The 20,930-nt window shown below is 36.9% G+C and overlaps 1 protein-coding gene across 3 annotated transcripts in view; it reads right to left on the bottom strand.

Moving 5' to 3' along the window:
• The window catches only part of Ubr5 (ubiquitin protein ligase E3 component n-recognin 5), a 132,532-nt gene that overhangs the window by 5,081 nt on the left and 106,521 nt on the right, over nt 1–20,930 (bottom strand). For 2 of the 3 annotated variants that reach the window (XM_008855085.2, XM_008855087.3), the window contains exons 43-57: nt 19,303–19,475; nt 19,112–19,225; nt 18,118–18,338; nt 16,596–16,716; nt 16,409–16,507; nt 13,647–13,890; nt 10,892–11,003; nt 10,163–10,307; nt 9,349–9,479; nt 7,618–7,678; nt 5,162–5,337; nt 4,708–4,792; nt 2,485–2,640; nt 1,991–2,104; nt 491–635 (exon numbers count right to left, since the gene is read on the bottom strand). In XM_008855085.2, coding sequence (XP_008853307.1) covers nt 491–635; nt 1,991–2,104; nt 2,485–2,640; nt 4,708–4,792; nt 5,162–5,337; nt 7,618–7,678; nt 9,349–9,479; nt 10,163–10,307; nt 10,892–11,003; nt 13,647–13,890; nt 16,409–16,507; nt 16,596–16,716; nt 18,118–18,338; nt 19,112–19,225; nt 19,303–19,475 — 2,097 coding nt within the window. The remainder of the gene's footprint in view (nt 1–490; nt 636–1,990; nt 2,105–2,484; nt 2,641–4,707; nt 4,793–5,161; nt 5,338–7,617; nt 7,679–9,348; nt 9,480–10,162; nt 10,308–10,891; nt 11,004–13,646; nt 13,891–16,408; nt 16,508–16,595; nt 16,717–18,117; nt 18,339–19,111; nt 19,226–19,302; nt 19,476–20,930) is intronic. The other variant, XM_008855086.3, reaches the window with a different exon arrangement.

Raw genomic sequence — 20,930 nt, 5'->3', positions numbered from 1 at the left:
ATTCTTTGAAAGTCTATAAAACAAAATATGTACTTTTTTTTTATCCAGCACATATGTAAATTATTTTCTCACCACAAACAATTTACTGTATTCTTCTAAACCATATATTCTTCTTTTTTAAAAATCTGGGATCTGTGTATGTATTTTGTTTTTGAGGTAAGGTCTCAAGTACATACTTGAAGCTGGCCTCAAAACTGGATTTTCCTCCTGCCTAAGTGTCCCAAATGTTGGGATTACATGTGTGTGCCAAACACACCTGGTTGAACTATATAGTCTTAAAAACACATTTTTAAAAAAAAAATATCAAAATAATAACATAAGCTACCAAAATATTAAATTTAGTTCAATCATACCTTCAAAAGTAATACTGAAAATTTTAAACTATTTTAAAGGGCTTGAGAAATATGCTCTAAATTCCAGAAATTCAGAAAATACCAACTAAGCTCTCAAGATAGTTTATTCTTTAAATAAAATCTTTAAAAGTTCCTACCTGATTCATCATTGAAAGAGGTGAAACTGATCAGCATTTGCACATTAACTTCACCACAACCATTTACCAAAAGCCTAAAATCTTCTGCTGTTAAATCTTCTAATGAATTTTTTGGAAGCACGTCTAGCAGACCTTTCCTCATTGCCTGGAGAATTTGAAAATTTATAATCAGTGCTTTATTTTCCAAATGGCATTTAGTTACATTATTAAAGCCCACCGTCTAATTTTAGCAGCAGACTCTAAGATTGTTAGTTCCCTAAACCAAAGAGAAATGAAGTTAATATGCATCCTACCAGTAGATAACTAAAATTATTTTTCAAATTACTTTAATAACAAACAGGCATGTGCTTAGATAAGCAGAGCCGTCAGCCTGACAAAGCGCTATCCTTTCAGCATTCCAGCATTATAAGGACAACAAACCTCCCAAACTCAAGCTCTAAATCTAGATATATACTGAAAAATTACCATGTGCCAAGAATTGTTCCAAATTCCTTACATGTATTAATTTTTAAATTTTAACCTCATTTTGCAGGGGAGGGAAACAACGAACAAAGGCATTAAGTCATGCAGCGAGAAGAGAAGGGAACAACGACTTGAACTCAGTGCAACTCCACAAGGATCTCCACCACTCTTCAGAGCAGGCCTGGTCCTTGGCTGTTGTCTGAGAACTTTGTGTTTGGAATATTCCCTCCATTCTGTCCTACAGTAATGAACCTTCCAGGTAAGCACTAGCCCACACTATCTGTGTAAAAAATATAATGAAAGCACAAGCTTTACTCTGATATTTCAGTCATCATGGCTGACTGTGCAGGCAGAAAACTCTTGCAGGACTAGCCACCAAAAAAAAAACTGTGGCTCTGACTCAGGCTTCCCTAAGCAAACTTGCACACACGCCGATATATTTTGCTGCTGGAGAAGTATATTGTCTGTGACAGCCTTTGCCCTGCCTTGCTGAGAACACCAGAAGCTTGCACCTGGAATTCCTCCACACTCTGCCTAATATATCATATTTGCATGTAAGTTAAGTACACCATGGTTGTGTAGTGCCTGTGGAGACCTGAAGAGAGCATCAGATTCCCTGGAATTGGAGTTACTGACAGTTGTTAGCCATCAAATGGGTGCTGGGAACTGAACCCTGGGTCTTTTGCAAGAGCAGCCAGTGCTCTTAACAGCTAAGCTACCTCCCCAGCCCCCAATGAATCCTTTTAATTTAGATTAGGATATGGGTGGTGGCAAGATGCTTAAAAGAACTACATTTCGGCCCCACAGGCCCCTTTTCAAGCCTTTATTCACCAAAGCTACTTTCTGATGATTACAGTTTTTCCAATAGTTACATCCAAAAGAAAACAAGTACTTGGTCTGGGCTCTCGAGTTTAGTTGTAATTTTTCAGTAAATTAAATGATTTTAGTGTGAAGATTTTGGCTTTTTGAAGACGAGCTGAATGTAGGGCTAGTTTATAGCTTCATCACATAGCATAACCACTTTTAGAAAATACTTACATGCAATGGCTGTTCTGCAACCACCAACATTCTGTGTTCTGCATATTTCCTCACATACTCATATACATTCTGAGGAGTGACTGGTATATTTACACCATTCGGAATGAGTTCAACCTGTGAAAAATTCAGCAGTGATATTTAAAAGCAATTTTGACAAAGCAACAATGACAGTTCACCTTGGCGCATGACAGGCTGTTGAACTACTGAGTTCACAAAAACTTTTATCTTCTAGAACTTTAGAAGTTAAAGATCAATCTTTATCTGACAAATATCTGAAAAACACCAACATTCTAGGCTTAAGTACAAAAATCCTTGTGTCTCAGCCTGTCTCAGTAATTGCTAATCCCATTACTCTGCTCATGTCACTTACGTGTACATGCACAGCTGTTATCAGTCTCTCTCTGGGTCCCTAACTAAATTGTTCTTTACAAAGCAAGTACAACAAAGTAACTCAATTCTCTTTCCAAAATCAGAAAACCATGTATCTGTTTTACCTGTCCTCCACCCTCTTCTTTACATAGGTCAATTGCAAATGCCAAATCCATTGCTGAGAAAACAGCATCAGCATCTGAACTCTGAGACGCGAGGATTAGTTGTCGCAAACTTTCATACATTACAGGGTCAAAAAAAGCAAAATCATGCCAGTTGACCTAAGAAAACAATCATATGAAACTCAATTTAAAAAGAAATAGCTTTGCTCAACCCAATAGTAAGTTAAAACCTCTAATCTTATCTTTGAGGGGGAGGGGCAGTGCTGGGGATTGAACCAAGGACCTCCTGCATGCTAGGCAAGTGCTCTACCACTGAGCTATATCCCAGCCCTAATTTCATCTAATTTAAAAATACATGGTCAAAATATATACAACTGCTTTAAAGAGATAAAATTTAACATTTGGCTTTGACAACATTGGGGGGGCAGATCCAATAGCATGCTTTATTTTTTAAAAATATTTTATTTATTTTATGATGTGTATAAATGTTTTGTCTACATGTATGTAAATGCACCCATGTCAGGCAATGCCCTTGGAAGCCAGAAGAGCTGCACTGGATCCCCTGAACTTGGAGTCACAGATGGTTATTAGCTGCCATGTGGGTGTTGGGAACCAAGCCCAGGTCCTCTGCAAGAGTAGTAAGCGTTCTTAAGCACTGAGCCATCTCTTACATTTTAAAAACTAAGTTTCAAATATAATGTATTGGGGAAAGAAGCACTATTTGCAGAACACTGATTATATGCAGCAGCTGATTCTGAACTAAATATTCCATATTCTCTTGATAGTAAACATACAATATAGGTTATTAAATAAGTGGTAAGTCTGAATGCTCAAAGAAACTGATAACTTACACAAGGTTATATCATTGAATTAAACTGAATTCTACGTGATCACCTGAGCTACTCATTAAATCTTGTTAAGAGACTCAATATATTAGTAATTTTGTTTTGAGACTTTGGTTTTTGAATCAAGTTCTTTGCACAAGATAATTTTTGCTGGAATACGTTAAAAATTAAATGTGGCCACAGTTTAAAAGCATTTTTGCAGTGGTGTGACTACAGACTACTAACTGGTCAAAGTACTGAGAATAAATGGACATCTATGTCACTTCGTCAAAGGCTTAGGGAGCATCATAAAAGTGGGGGACGGGAGTGGGGGATGTAAGAGCTGGAGAAAGGTTGGGTCACTGGTGTGGAAAGCTCACTTTGGAGTATGACAGGCTGTTGAACTATTGAGTTCACGCAACTTGATTACCTGGCTAAGACTGGTAATATATATTAATGGTTGATGGGGAGGGAGGGCACAGACTGTTTTCTTCAGTGGTGTACTCACTGGTCAAGTGCCCATGCTTTTGTAATAACCCTAATGACCTCAAATACAAAGGGCATGAAAGCAGAAGAATAGGATGGAGGGAGTAGGAAGGGGACAAAAGAGAGTAATGGGGGGGGGGGTGGACTTGAAATACATTATGTACAATATGAAAATGCCATAAATAAAACCTAAAACATAACTAACATGTGCTAACAAAAATCCAAAGGGGGAATTAGAAGACAACAGCTTAACAATGCTAATTTTCATCAAATCTGTGATGTAGCATCTCCAAAAGACTTTGATATTCATTATTTCATGTCAATCACTTTTATAGTGTCTTTAGAACACTTTAACCCAAAAGCTGGATAATTAGTAATAATTTTAAGAGGTTCTCACCAGGCTCTCAGATTAGACATAGAGAAAATAAGCTAATTCCATCACCCAAACAGATAAACAAATATCAAGTATGTTGTGCTTTATTTTCTTACATTCTTTTGCCCCTATGTGGTACTTCTTTATTTTTCAAGTTGGAATGTTGTTTTCAAAACTATTTCTACCCTCTACTGTACTGTGACAACTAATGACAGTGGATTAAATTTATCAAGTTCTATTTGCCAAGCACACAAAGCTGGTATTATTGCTACTTTATAAATAAATATACTGCAAGTGTCAGAGAATTTATCGTCAACAGGATCTAAGTATGTCAGCAACCAATCATAACTCTTGTTGCCCACTCTACTATGCCATCTCCCCATATATGATGGATTTACCTGTCATTAAATAATTGACAATGATTTACAATGACCATAATGCTTAAAATGTAATAGTAAGTGGATGCTATACAGTATACTATCATTTATTTTACAAAAGAAAAATTTTTACAAATGTAAAAGCAGTTATATTCATCAAACTTACTTTTCTACCAAGCAACACTTTAATTACATGTCTATTCAATGTGATAGGACATAGTTCATTTTGCAACAGACATAGTCCAAGAATCCTAAAAATAAGAACAGAAATATGATTTAAATTCAAAACTAATTGTAGAATAGGTAGTCCCGCATATGCATACATGAATATACATAAAGAATATTGAGAAATTTTCTACAGCCTCATTTCTATCTAGTATGAAATAAAGTACATATCCAATTTTGAAAGTAATATACTTTTAGTCAGGTGGATACCACAGCCCTGGAAGGATGAGCAGGAGAATCATGAGTTTGAGGCCAGCCTGAGCCCACATAGCAAGTTTAGGGGCTAAGGGAGTTAGTTCAGTGGTAGAGAGCATGTTTAGCATGTGATGAAGTTCTGGGTCCAATCCCCAGAACCCTAAGCCCCCAGATACAAATATCACGATTAGTTATTTTACCTGCCAATGTTTCTGAAACAATTCAACCTCGCTTCTGTGTTTTTGCCAGGCCTTGGAGTATAAAATCCTCTTTTTCCAGGTTGGTAAAACAAAGGAGCATTGTCATCACCATCATCTGTATCATCTAAATCCATATCTACTACACTTCGACTAGAGCCATGCCGCTTCCGATTTTCCTAATAACAGAGTATCAGAGAAGATCTTGGATTTATTTTTTTTAAATGAAATATATGAGTTGGTTCTTTGAAAGTCATTCAAAGTCAGGAAAGCAAAATACTCATACTTATGTGTATAACAGTAATAAAGGTAAACATTTCACTTTTTCTGAACTTCGATACAAAAACTTTGTGTACATTAAGTTTTAACATCTATTATTCAAATAAAACCATTCAGGGCTGGGGCTGCAGCTCAGTTGAAGAGTGCCTGCCTAGCATTCATGAAGCCCTGGGTTGATCTCTAGCACTATATAAATCAAACACAGTGATGCACATCTGTAATCCCAGCACTGGGAGGCTGAGATAGAAGGATCACCTGAGTATGTCCAGGTCAGTCTGGGCTACAGTGAGACCCTGCCTCAAAACAAAAGACGACAAACAAAACACCAAATAAAACCACTCAAACTCCATATCCTGTCTTTCACCTTAATGCCTAGAAGATATTTTTGCTAAACATAGAATTCTGGATTGACAATTCTTTTAGCATTTTAATGAGGTTCTACTATCTTGGCCTCTAAGTTTCTGGCAAAAAATTCGCTGTTTTCAAATCACTGATTCTCTATACATCAGACACCATGATGTGGCTGCTTTGAACAATATTTCATTATGTTTACCAGTTTGAGTATAATGTTATCTAGACAGTTTTCTTTTACTGTCTAGTTTAGTCTGTACAAAGTTCACTGACCTTGAACTTATACCTTACATAGAATTCCATTTCTTTAGGCATTATTTCTTCAATTAGTTTTTCTAGAACAATTTCTTTTTCCTATTTCTCTGAGTACTCCAAAGACATCAATACTATTAAGATCTTTTTGATATTGTCCCATAATCCCTGAGACAATTCTTTTGTTTTAATTTTTTCCCACCTGTTGTAGTCATTGTTATTGACCTGATACAGTGACTAATTTTGTCTTTCGGAGATTATACTTCTAAACACTCATTTGGGAGGCTGGAGAGATGGCTCAGTCAGTGGTTAATGGCACTTGCTGTTCTCCCAGAGGACCTAATTCCCAGAACCCACATAGCAACTAACAACCATTCATAACTCCAGGTCCAAGGGATCTGACATCCTCTTCTGGCTTCTTCAGGCATTGCATGCACATGGTGTACTTACATATATGCAGGCAACACACTCACACACATAATATAAAAATAATAACTTTTTTTTTTTTTGAAAAAAACTAGTTTGGCTCTTCTGTGAAAACTTGTTTCTCTGTTGAAAACTCTCTCAGCATCTACTGGTTGCTTTCTGAGGAGAGTCAGTTAGCCTTTCCTGGTTCTTTCTATGTTGAGCAATACTGGAACTTACAAAGATTTGCATCTTAGACAATTTGAATGTTAAGTTGTGAAGCTCTGGGTTGTATTAAAATTATACACCTTTTTTGGCTTAAGGGGTGGGGGCTTTAACAGAACAGGTATTAAAAATGCCAATGAAGTTTTCAAACCTGTAATTATGCTATTTAGGTGTTTGGTACATGTGCACCACTTGGGATACTTAGCAGTGATTCACAAGCAGTTTAATTCTCACAGCCTTTGTTGTCTTTCCAGTAAGACAGAATAACCAGGATCAGCATTACCCTCCTACCTGAAAAGATGGTATACTGGTCATTGTTCAAATTTGACTTCCTTTTCCAAACTCTGTGTGCTACTGTTTATTTTTTTCAGAATTCATAGGTAGTTCCTTTTGTATTTTACACTAATTTTTTTTTATTGTAACCAATTAAAGAGATTGTAGTGGGTTTGCTCCTCTTGACTAACACTAGAAGCTTATGAAATACATACAAGCAACAAAACATCATATGCCTCAAAAGGCTCCCTTATTGCTATCCCATAATACACTGTGCTTTCTCTGTATCTTTGGCACTAGCTACGTCCTTGAGGAACAATTTCTAAGGAATAGGTCCTAAGTTTCTCCATTTCCTCTGCCATTCAGTTCACTACTTCCAAACTAAAGCTTCAGTCTACACTCAAGCAGAAATAGCCAGTGACTAGGGTTACAGTGATCACTAAGCAAACCAATTTTCTTATTTGATTATGTATATTACAACCATGTATCTTATCTTTGTTTCTCTTTAGGTATGGCAATCATGCATTTTATTTATAAAGACAGCTAAGTCCTCCTTTCCTCCTCCCTTAATTTTTCTAAGTATTTATTCTCTCTGTCTCTCTGTCTCTCTCTCTCTCTCTCTCTCTCTCACACACACACACACACACACACACACACACACACACACACCTTACCTGTACCTTTTCTGAGGAATCTAATAATCCAAGGTCCAAGATACTATCAGCTCCATTTTCCCTAAAAACAAACAAAAACCTTTCACATTCCAGATAATTGAAATGCCTAGGATTTAGTGGGAAAAGTGTCTATTAATATATACCACATATTTAAAAAACCCACTAGCTGGGAACTGCAGGACATATTTCTAATCCTAGCACTTGAGAGCCCATTACTATAAAACAAGGCCAGTTCAGGTGCTACACTGCTGAGAAAAAAACACCAAAAATCAAAAAAGTCAACCAAACAAAACCACACTAGCTGCTAAACATATGATTCAAGATATGGCTAAAGATTCCCCTGATACAAGCCAAAATATATACACTTTAGCACAAAGCAACAATGTGGAAAAGGCAGACAAATGCTCAGGAAACAATTCCAACAGGAACCAAATTCTCTAGTATAATTAATAATTCTAGAATACTAATACTACTAATATACTATTCACTCCATAAAGCCAAATGAAAGCTATTAAATATTATGTTAGTTGTGCTCAATAGGAAGTACTAAATTAGCAATGCTTATGTTTGCAAAAAGTTCTATAAAAATGCATATTCATAGCCGGGCATAGTGGTACATGCTTTTAATCTCAGCACTTGGGAGGCAGAGGCAAGCGGATCTCTGTGAGTTCAAGGCCAGACTGGTCTACATAGTGAGTTCCAGGACAGCTGGGAAGGCCCTATCTCAAAAAGACCGAAAAAAAAAAAAAAAAAAAAAAAAAGGCATATTCACTTCAACTTTCTGTATAATGGGTGAAGTTCTATCAGTGTCGTGAGAGCAGCAGAGATAAGGCAGAAGAATAAAAACAATAAACAAATTCTAAAAAGTTCAGAGAAGAGTACTAGTAATAATAGCAAAGAACAAATGGTCAATACATCAACAGTCTTGGCTTGGATCATTCAGAGGCTCTGAAGTGACTGTTTAGCTCCAGTTCTCAGTCTACTGCTTCTACTACACCTCTCAAACTATACCTAACCTCATTCCCATTCAAAATCATGATTAGGAAGAAATAATAGAAATTTTTAACCTAATGTTTGGGGTATATCACAGTGGTGGTACTGTTGGCTCTCAGCATCACAGAAATTTTCATTTAGAATAATCTACACTTTAAAGTTCCAAACTAGCTATAAAGAGTAAGCCCCAGATGGAAGCCATAAAGTAAGAATGGCATATATTCCTAATGTCACTTTTACTAGTCACTTTGAAAGAAGGGTCTATGTAATCATTTTCAATTTTATATTCAAATAAATATTTTTACAGAGAAACACAAAATTTGCAACAACTTTTAAGATGTATCCGTAAGCCTAAAAGAAATTCCACACTTAAGGCAAGAAGGTAGATTTATCCCAAGATCCTTAAGTGGCCTCTTGCTAAGGTTATTCTAACGAAGAACAAAACATGTCTAAGTCAGGCACAGTGGTTTTTTAAGTCCCAGCATTCACAAGTCTGAGGCAGGAAGTCAGGAGTTGAAGGCCAGTCCTGTCTTGTAAACAAAACAACAAAAAATTCTAAATACCAAGTACCTTTTATAAATATGAACTGTTTGGATACTGCATTTATGAATTTTAAGTCACCAGTTTAAAAATCAAAACATCTGAAGGAACCGTTGTACTTTATGGTGTAACTTTTAGAACATGTGGCACACAGATCTAGTATTTAAACTGAATCGCTGTCCCAAATGTGTACATTACCGTCCATGCGCAATAATGAGCTCCATGGCCTCATCTACTCTTGCTCTCAAAGAATCTTCACTTGCTAGAAGGAGAAGCAGCTGCGCTGGGGACAATTCCAACAGCATGCCTGTGATTTTACTTGCAAATGCCTATAAATGATGAACAAAAGGTTACTTGCCTAACTGCTTGTCAAAAGCTACAATCAAGTAGCAAGCTAAAGAAAAAAATATAAGAAGCTTGAATAACAAAATTTCTTCTGAACTAGTGAAGTGTTTTATGAAATTGGAAGCTTAATTATAAACAATTCTGACAGGGAATGAATAGACCATGCACTATCATAGTCATTTGGGCTATAGTATTTATATGACAAGCCTTTACTTTTTCTTCAATAAAGAGCCAGATACATTCTCTTTCATTTAAGGTAGGAAAAAAGAGAAAGAAAGGTGCCTATTCTTTAAGGCTGACTTACTACAACAAAAAGAATTGCTTTTCTGTTATATTATTCTTGGCTACAGAAAAAGAAAAAAAAAAGAAAAAAAAATCAATGTTTTAAAAGAGTGATGTGACAGGGGCTAGAGAGATGGCAAGCATTGACTGTTCTTGCAGAGAACCCAGGTTCGATTCCCAGCATCCACATGGCAGCTAACAGGGGACCCGATGCCCTCTTCTGACCTCCGCGAGCATTACATGACATGGGTGCACTTACACACATGCAGGCAATGCACTCATATACAAAAAATAAAAATAATTTTTTTTTTCTAAAGAGCCATTTTCATTCAAAAGAAAAAAAAAATACAGCTAGCTAACTGGCAGGTAAGTGCACAGTACTTACAGGTTGCATTGCTTGTACACGGGGATAAAGCCTCTCTCCAAGTGCCTGACGATGTGCCGGCAGTGGATCAGGGTCATCACTAGGATTCCCCTCAGAGGCAGGTCTGAAGGGCCGGGTGTCAATGGAAAGCTGTCTTCTGAAGTCTCTGTAAAAGGAAGAAAGCTTTCATGACTCCATTTCCTTTGATTACAAAATAAAAATATCTGCACAACTAGATGAAAATTAGAAAACCAAAACCTGTAGACTGTTTACCAGGATGGTACAATGTCTTAATACATGATGTTTGAGAAATGAGATTATCTAGACTTTGTCACTGAAAATTGATTTTTAATTTATAAATTGATTCTATAGGAGCAGGACTTTACCAGAATCCAAGAGACTATTCATAATTCCTGGAAATTTGGGGAAAAAATAAAATACAAAGCATTCCAACAAGAGAAAAATTAAAAATTAACATAGTTTGCCACAATTAAGATTTTTAAGAATGAACGATACAATGTCAAATAATTCAGAACTTCAGTGGATAACTAAAAAGGTAATATAATTTCAATTGCCTGTTAAAGCAGAACATTTAAATAGTAACAGTTGGCTAGACTATTCTGAGTTACCAAACATAGGTCCAAATATTAAGCCTTATATTTCATCCATAATTAAAGATTCTTTGATTTACAAGTCCTCATTCCACCTGTCCAAAACCCTGGTACTCAGTTTAAACACCATTCACCATACCTATCCCGGTCTCTCCGAGACCCTGCTCGCAAGCCACTGCTCCTCCTCATTTCTCTCTCTCGCTCTCTTTCCCGATCTCTCTCTCCTCGGTTCCTTAACCTCTGCATTAGACCTAGAAGAAAAGGTAGGTGAAACATAGCTTACTAAAATAAACTTTAGTAAACTATGACTATCTTTAAATTTCAGTAAATGCAAAGACATGAGTCAAACAAAAGAAAGCATGACAGTTCAATGTCATTCTCCTTAGTGTCTGTGCTATCAGTACCTTTCTCCCTCCTTCTCTTCCTTTAGTTTGTGTGTTTTTCTGTCTGTGTGCCAAGGAGCACATATCTGTAGAGGTGAGAGGATATTGGGAGTCTTCCTCTTGAGCTTTCCACACCTTACTTCTGATCCAGGTTCTCTCACTGAATCTAAAGCTAGCCATTTTGGCTAAGCTGGCTGACCAGTGAGCTCCTGAGGACCCACATGTCTTCATCCTGCAACACTGGGATCATAGACATGAGCATCCATGCCCAGATTTTTAACATGGATGTTGAGAATTTGAACTCAGATTCTCTCGCTTTCATCAAGCACTCTTACTAAACCATCTCCATAGACTCTGTCTTTGGTTTTGAAGCTGTCCATGTTTGTACAGAATGTACATGGGACAGCACACAAGTTCATTTTACTATATTGCTAAAATGTATTTTCCCAGGCAGGAGAGATGGCTCAGACGTTAAGAGCACGGGCTACTCTTGCAGGGTACCCAGGTTTGAATCCCAGCCCCCTCATGGAGGATAACAACCATCTGTAACTCCAGTTCCAGGGGATCTGACGCCGACTTTTGTCCTCCGCAGGCACTGCATGATGCGGATGAATTTATACACATGCAGGCATAACACTCATACATATAAACAGAAATATTTCCTCTCGTCATGTCAAAACTATAAATATGCAACTTTCATTATAAATAATGCTGGTATTTTTCTTTTTAAAAATATTTTATTTATTATTGTCATTTTATGTATATGAGTGTATTGCCTACATGTATGTGAGTGTACCTGTGTCATGCAATGCCACGGAGGTCAGAAGAGGGCTTCGAATTTCCCTGGAACTGGAGTCAAGGACAGTTCATAGCCACCATGTGGGTGCTGGGAATTGAACCCGGGTCCTCTGCAAGAGCAGTCAGTATTTCTTAACTGCTGAGCTATCTCTCCAGCCCCATAATGCTGATATTTCTTATATGACCCAAGTCAATTAAATGCCTTTTCCAAGATTTTGGCACTGAACATTATATAGGCCACCAGAATATTAGCTATTAACATTTTCAAATTCCTAAGTCCAGGCCTGACTACTTTCTTTTTCTTTTTAAAAAATTACATTCACTTAGTTATTTGTGGGGGCTGAGGGGCATGCACATGCCACAGTGTGTGTGGAGGCAAGAGGACAATTCGCAGGAGTATTCTCTCCTTCAACCATGTGGATCTCAGAGATCAAAACTCAGGTCATCAGGTTTGGTGGCAAGTGTTTTTATGCTGAGCCATCTTGCCTACCCCTGAGTATGGTTTCTTAACAGTGTTCAATAAAAGGTATTTCTAAAATATAAGGATTGCCTAGGTCTCCTCATTAATATCTGCTAATCTATTTTTATAAGACTATAGGAAGTTTCATAGTAAGAGTGATCATCAGAAGCTGGGGAACTCTCCTCATTTTTTCATCCTATCTTTCCTACAGCTTATTCCGCCTCCATGGTGGTAGTTTATAGAACATTGAGATCTGGATATAGCCTAGATAAAATTCAAGATTTTCTTAATAATCTCTATAAAGTCCCTCTCTCTGAATTACTACATCCATTCACTTACAAGACTGACAATCTTCTGGCCCTACATGACATGCATCATCACTTATCATCTCCTAAAGCTTTTGTGATTTTCACAAATTTCTTAATTAACTAATTGGGAATTAGGTTAAGAGTTTCAATCCCAAAATGCTGGTTCTCAAAGAGGTAATGAGCTTGCATTTCCGCAGGATGTCAGTAAGTCCTACTTTAAAGGGAAAGGGGAAAAACCTACTGAAATAGTAAGCTTAGTGGATAGTCATTTTATACTTGGCTGCAAGCTCTGTCTCTCATTTGGGACCAGAGCAAATTTGTGAATCACTCTTAGAATAGCTTATGTGGAGAACAGCAACTTCTTTTCAAATATCTACTAATTATACACGGGTGGAAGAAATATTCAAACTCCCTCACTGAATTTCTACATTATTAGTTATCTTATAACCTGTCAACCCAAACAAGTAATCAAGATGAAAAACTAGTATAATCACAAACATCTATCAAAATAAAACTTGCAGTAAAAAGCAAACAACTAATTTGTCAATTAGAATAATTTAGTCAAGATTAAATAATAATCCAAAATAAAATTATATAAAAATGCAAATATGAGGTTGGAGAGATGGCTCAGTGGTTAAGAGTACTGTTGTTCTTCCAGAGGCCCTGGGTTTGATTCCCAGCACCCATATAGCAGCTAACAACCATCTGTTAACTCCAGTTCCAAGGGATCCAATGCCCTCTTCTGACCTCCTCAGGCACTGCATGACATGGTGCACTTACAAACATGCAGGCAATACGCTCATATACATAAAATAAAAATAATAAAACATAAAATATGCAAATGTATAGAGTTCTACCCTTATAGAAATATACAATTATGATTATCACTGTTGTAATGAGCAATAAAAATTAATTATCATGATGATTGCTATCTGTAGTACTCACTTGTATGGGTACCTTTATTGGCATTTTGGATACAATCTAGATTTGGCAATTTTTCATTTGATAAAAATGCTTGTGCGATGGCTGTATAAAAACTTCGTGCTACACCACTGCCCTCTCCTGGTTCATCCTTAAAAGTGACTTTAACTCTGTGGACGGCCATAGGTGTAGTAGCACATCTTCTGCCAAAATGATTGTTAAGCTGCCTCATAGTCTGCTGAATGAGAAGATCTCGATCCCGATCAACCTATTAAACAAGCAAAAGTAAATCAGAACTAGAACCACTTCGAATTTTTCTACATAAAGCTTAAGAGTAGAATTTCACTTTCCCTTGAAAGTGTTAATATTACAAAGTAATCTGAGGTCTCAGAAGCTTATATACTTTAAATATGTAACATTCCAAAGCAAAGAAGACTGTCCTGCATTAAATGTGGCCAGTGGAATTTAATTCGAATAGTCTCTTTGAAAGATCTACTGGAAAAAATAATCCCATTTATTTCGGATGTACCAGAATAAATTACAAAAGGATCAAATATATATAAACTTTCTCTTTTAAAAAATAAAAATTTTTAAATTTATCTTATTTGCCTGCATGTATATAAGTATACCATACACATATAATGCCCACAGAGGCCATTGGATCCCTTGCAATTGGAGTCCTGCGTGACTATTAGCCACCATACAGGAGTTGGAAACCAAGCCTAGGTCCTCTTCAAAAACAACCTGTGCACTTAACCTATGAGCCATCTCTACAGTTCCAAAAAGATCCTTTTTATTCTCTTTTTTTGAGATAGGGTCTCCCTGTAGCCCACCTGGCCTGGAACTCACTATGTAGATCAGGCTGGTCTCAATTTCAGAGATCCGCCTGCCTCTGCCTCTTAAGTGCTGGGATTAGAGGCATGTGCTCTTTTTCTTTTCTTTTGACATAAGTTCTTTGTCCAGGCTGACTTGAACTTTTATTGTTCTACAGCCCAGTGGGCCTCAAATCATGATCCTATGTCACTAGTGGCAAACACAAATTCCTCAGTGACAGAAAACCCTGCTGAAGTGTGAAAAAACACAAGCCATGCGTGAAAAAAGTGACAAGTTGCAGAAAATAAGCTGCAGATTCCATCACACACAAAGATACACAGTCATGAACTGAATGCAAATCATGTAAAGATACGATCATAAACAAGTTCTATAGCTATAAACTACTATCAAACTACACTGTCATTTTAGGCTTATGCCTATACTTCCAACACTTGTGAAGTTGAGATCGGAGGAGTGCCAAAAGTTTAAGCCAGCTATCTTTAAAAACAAGCAAACAAAAAAAGGTAGTAGTATTAATGTTATACTGTTTAAGAGTGCTATAAGATGTCATGGAACAAAGAAAGTAGAGAAAAGCAAGTAATCTATCACTGGTGAGAAGTTATATATGCAGTTAGGAAGAAAAGGGACATAGATCTAAGGTCTAGCTGGGCACAGTGCATGTTGGTGCACACCTTTAATCCCAGCACTTGGGAGGCAGAGGTAGGCAGGTCTCTATGAGTTCAAGGCCAGCCTGGTCTACAAAGTGAGTTCCAGGCCAGGTGGGGCTACAGGGAGAACCTGCCTCAAAAACACTTAAAAAAAAAAAAAAAAATCTAAAAGGTGAAGAAGATAAAAGTGCCTTGAATCTGACTGAATAGACAGTATCAGCATGAATTCATGGAAACTTTTTTTAAGGCAGGAAATGATGATCAACGCAGTAAAATATATAATACCAGAGCCCATTTTTAAACCTCATAACACAATTTCTTAAAGAAATGACTGATTTAAGGCCTGTGGCAGAAAGTGCACATGACGTACACTGGACAAAGCAATAAGACTATTGATCGTGTTATAGGCCTGAAGAAATAAAATGCCACAAAACTAGCCAGAGAACAAATTAAATTAAGCCTCAGTAAGAATAGTCTGAAAGGAATTAAATACATCAAAGGTGTTTGAGTTCATGTATAATGAAACCTGTGTGTGTTGTGTACATGTCCCTGTATCTGTGCACACATGTGTACAAGTGTGCTTGCTCATGCATACATGTGTGCAAACCAGAGGCTGACATAGGTGACTTCCACTATCCCTCGCTACCTTATTTTCTGAGACAGAGTCTCTCATAGATTTGGCAAAATTAGCCAGCCAGGGAGTGTCAAGAATCCTGTCTCCCCCTCCCTAGTGCTAAAGGCACCGTCAACACATTTGGCTTTGTTAAGTGGGTCCTGGAGACCTGAACTGAGGTCCTCATGTTTGCATTACAAGAACCTTACCAACTGAGATCTATTCCCAGTCCAAAAGTTTTTAAAGAAATTTTTGGTTATTTTAAAAGGATGCTAGGGAATCAAGTACTAGAGGAAAAAATAAAAACAAACAAACAAAAACTATTCTCAATTTTGTGATCATTTAATTATAAATTAAGTACATTATCTCTAAGCAGGATTTATTATTAGTCTTCATGCTTTAAAACTTCTGTAAGAGCTGAAGAGTTGGCTCAGTGATTAAGAGCACGGACTGCTCTCACAGAGGACCTGGGCTCGATTCCTAGCACCCACATGGCAGCTAACAACTGTCCATAACTCCAGTTCCAGGGGATCTGAAGCCCATTTCTGTTCTCCATGGGCATTGCATGACAGAGGTACACTTTACATGTAGGCAAAACACTCATACACATAAAATGAAGATAATAAATAAAAAACATTAAAACTTGTGTAAATGGCAGACCAGATATAGTGAGAAAATCCAAATACCTTTACCTCTAGTGATAAATCTCTTGACTGCTGGTTTCTCAGTTTTTCCATTTCTCTACGGAACTTTGATTCTTTTACCTCAAAACCACCCAATTCAGTAAGAATCTTTGAAAAAAAAAAAGCATAACAAGATTATTTTCTGAAACATGCTCTTATCGGGCAAAACAGAATTTAAAGTGTACAAAATACATACTGATCCAGGTTCTGCTCCAACATCTTCCATGAATACTCTGCCAAACAGTTCTAAAGAAAGGCGCCAACGTCCCAGCAGCATGTCGTGGGAAATAACCATTCCCATGAAACTACACTGTGGCCTGTTTGAAATTTAAATAGAAAGGGGGAACAATTTAGTCAATTTCCCCAATTCATAAACTCTTGGGTTAGTAACAGTAACTTACTTGGCCTTTTCACAGTATGACAACTAAAGTATTTCAAACCATATCCTCTTTAATAAGAAAATGTTCTATAGCTTCTTGTTCCAATACTGTATGCATATGTATACATATATTCAGGGTGCCTTCTATATTCAATTTTCATTTTACTTCCTTCTCCTCAGAGTCCATTTATGATATCAATGGTACTCAATTCAAGTTCAACATGGATAAAACTTAATATGCCTCAAGACAGCACTACTTCCTCGATTTCTTTGCCATTAGCACTATTTCCCTACTGTGCAGCCTTGAAGCACATTTTTTAAATCTTTCTGCTCCTCCAGAGTTATGAGGTCCATCTTCCTTTAACCTGACATGATTTCCTTTCTGTCCCTAAAACCAATTTGCTATCTCAAGTCCTTTTTCCTCACTAGCTGGAATACTAAGGATTTCTACCTGGTCTTCCAACTTCCATGTTCAATACAAGCTAACTATCTCAACTCAGTCACATCACCTCTATTACCTCTATGAAGTCTAGGCCGCTTGAGCACAGCATACAATTATCTCTTACCCTATGTGCTTGTCAGACAATGTCCATACACATACAGTCCCTCTTGTTCATTCTCTGGTTAACTCCTTCTAAGCATATCTTATGTCATTAACTAGCTCATTAACTTCTAAGCAAACAGAGAATATATCATTTGGTGATTAGTTACACTGAGCCACAGTATACACTAGTAAATTCTTCATTTTTTGTTGTTGTCATTGTTGACAGTCTCACTATACAGCTGTGGCATTCACTATATAGATCAGTCTGGCCTCCAAGTCACAGTGATCTGCCTGCCTGTCTCCTGAGTACTGGGCTCAAAGGCATGCACAGATACCCAGCCTTAGTAAATTATTATTTAAGCAAACAAAAACCTACCTCTGACAAAGAATTACCATTTGTGAGCAAGGCAAATGAGCCCAAATTAAGTACAAGTTATAAACCTAGAAAAGTCTACTCTTTCTAGTTATTTACATGTTTCCCTTAGCTAAGCTGCGGGTAACAAGTCTGTAATTGGCAATTTGACATGGTTATATGCTTTTAAGTCATAAATGTTAAACATAAAAAAATACCATCTTCAAAATTCAATAAAGTGAAAAGAATATAAATTAAATAAAATCCAGAAAACTCATTCATTAACTCATTAAAATATTTAATTATCTGATGATAGACTAGGAAATCATAAAACAGTAACATTTATTTTATCATAAACAAATTTACAAAATGTGAAGCTACTAAATAAAAATTCATCTTCAAAGAAAACCAACATAGGCACACTGCCTGCATTCAGCACATACCTGAAGGATGTCAGCGGTGGCCCTTCACTTTCAGTGAGCCCTATTTCTGCTAATAAACTGCTTTTCAATTGTGCGGCAAGATCATGAGCAGATGGCCCTGGCTTTGAACTCTCAGCTTCTTCAGCCAGCACAGGCTGTTCTTCCCCTTCTTTCTTTTGTCGATTTTGCATGTTCATTACATTTTTTAGATTGGCAGCATAAGACATTTTAGTTGGAAGAACCTATGCATTTTTACATTTAAAAATTACACATTAAGAAAGGAAAAGAGGATTTGTTTTCGACCTACTCTATTCAACTGTATTTCTTTTTAACATGATACACTTTTTTAGATGAAGCAGCAGTAATTTTTTTGTTGTTGTTGTTGTTTTTTGAGACAGGGTCTCCCTGTAGCCCCAGCTGTCCTGGAACTTGCTATGTAGACCAGGCTGGCCTTGAACTCACAGAGATCCACCTGCCTCTGCCTCGAGTGCTGGGATTAAAGGCGTGCACCACCTCGCCCGCAAGCAGTAGTAATTTTAGTTCTCAAATCTGATGTATGACTGAAAATGAAATCTGCTATGTGATCATTTATGGTAACTGACATTCCCACATGAAATTTATTTACAATCTCTTTAAGCTTTAATTTCTTTTTTAAAAAATATTTTACTTTTTTTTCTTATGCGTATGAGTGTATTGCCTGCATGTATTTGAGAGCACTCATGTTGTGCAATGCTGCGGAGGTCAAAAGAGGGCTTTGGATTCCCCTGGAACTGGAGTTAAGGATGGTTCGTACCCGCCATGTGGGTGCTGGGAATCAAACCTGGGTCCTCTGCAAGAGCAGTCAGTGCTCTTAACCGCTAAGCCATCTCTCCAGCCCCTAAGCTTTAATTTCTTACTCAAATGCTGCCTATTCAACATGGTTACAAAGATTAAGACAGTATCCAAGATACAGAATTACTAAGGTGTTGTTATTAATGCTACCTTATTTATAGTACACAGATTTTTACTATCTTACCTCAAGGCAGTTTCTGTCCATTGTAACTTCTACTAAACATTTCCCACTACTGGCAGATGAAGAATAAAGACCCTGACTTGGACGGCCAAAAAGATCTTCCTTTCTAGCATTTGGCTGAAATTTTAATAGACATAGTTAGAATGAAGACTTAAAAGACAATTAGAAAAGAACAATTGACCTGTTTAGTTCACCTGCAATAAATGTGGCTGATCAGCCAAGGGGATGGCTTCAGCCAGAGGCACTTCAAATGGGTTTGGGGGTATACACCCAAGGAACGTCATGGAGTCTGAACGTCGGAAAAATGGATGATTTTGGCCAGTTTCTGCAGGAAGAGAGTCATCATCCTTATCATTCAAAGTAGCACCTAAACATTAAAAAAAAAGTTTAATAATTAAGGAAGGGTAATAGACTATTCATCTATTCAATTAAAAATTCTTGGTGTCTCTTATAAAATGTTAGTGTACTCAAAAGCAAGTCAAGGGTTGAGGATATAGATCAATGGTAGAGCTCTCACATAGCATGTGTAAGACCCTGGGCTTGATTCCCAGACCCAGTCACACATGCACACATTAGTATTCCAAACTTTTGATGTCTTTTAAAGTGACAATTTAAAATATATATGGTTATAACAGTAAGTTTTATATATAAAAACTTACAATAAAAATTGAAAAATAAAAGCAGCAACAAATACTGTTCTATTTTAATATTGAATAGATTATTCTCATGCCCCCCACCCTTTTGCTTTGTTTTGTTTTTTTGGTCTTTTTTAGACAGGGTCTTCCTGTAGCCCCAGCTGGCCTGGAACTCACTATGTAGATTAGGCTGGCCTTGAACTCAGAGATCCACCTGCCTCTGCCTCCCAAGTGCTGGGACTAAAGGCGTGTGCCACCACACAGGGCTTCATGTACTCTCTTAGATCTAGAGAATCAAGTCAAGGCACAAATACTTTCCTGAGCTCATTCAATATTCAACTCACTGGTGACTCCAAGAGGAGACAACTAGAAACTGAAATCTGAACATTTGCTTTCCATTCTAAGATGAACAAGGAGCTATCTGGGCAACTTATGTATACAACAGTAAGTCAGAACACTAGCTCCAACTCTCTTAGAAGGAAGAAAACTTTGGCAGTGCTTGGTATGCTGTGGAAAGTGAATTATGGCTGGGCTCCTTAAACACAAAACAAAACAAAACAAACAAACAAAAAAACATGCCAGCTCTCTCTCCCTAAGCTAAATAAAAGTATTAGTTGAGATCAAGAAACAGGAAACTGGATTTTTCAACTCTATTTTAAAAATCTTTAACTCCCAAGTGAAATAATGGAAAACTAAAAGTTGGCTTTAAAAGATCCTCAAATTTTGAGGTCTTAAAATTTTAGAAGAAAATTCTTTAGTTTGCATTAACTATTAGAGTTTCTATACTCAAGAATTATTTTCATTTTCTTAAATCTACTGTGCATCAATATTAACAAAGGCTTCCTTCCTAAAGCTTTTTAATGTAGTACTTATTTTACTTTTCAAAAGTAATGGTAAACATAAAACAAAGATAAAATGGTGCTAAAGAAGGAAAGAACACAGTTTGTTGGAAATTTCTAACATTTACTTTAGCTTTAATTAAGAAATGTGTAGGGGCTGGAGAGATGGCTCAGCGGTTAAAAACACTGTTCTTGCAGAGGACATATAAAAAAAAAATAGTAATAATTAAAAAAAAAAAAACCAAAAGAAATGTGCCATGCAAAGTTGTGTAAGGAAAATGACAGAAAGGGTAAGAAATGGGACACAGAGAAGAAAAGAGAAATTCCCACCCAGACAGAAAATAATGA

Source organism: Nannospalax galili, unplaced genomic scaffold, assembly GCF_000622305.1.
Source record: "Nannospalax galili isolate Female #2095 unplaced genomic scaffold, S.galili_v1.0 scaffold687, whole genome shotgun sequence".
Taxonomy (NCBI): Eukaryota; Metazoa; Chordata; class Mammalia; order Rodentia; family Spalacidae; genus Nannospalax; species Nannospalax galili.
Note: the sequence above shows the minus strand (reverse complement) of the source record. Positions and strands in the feature narration are given on the sequence as shown.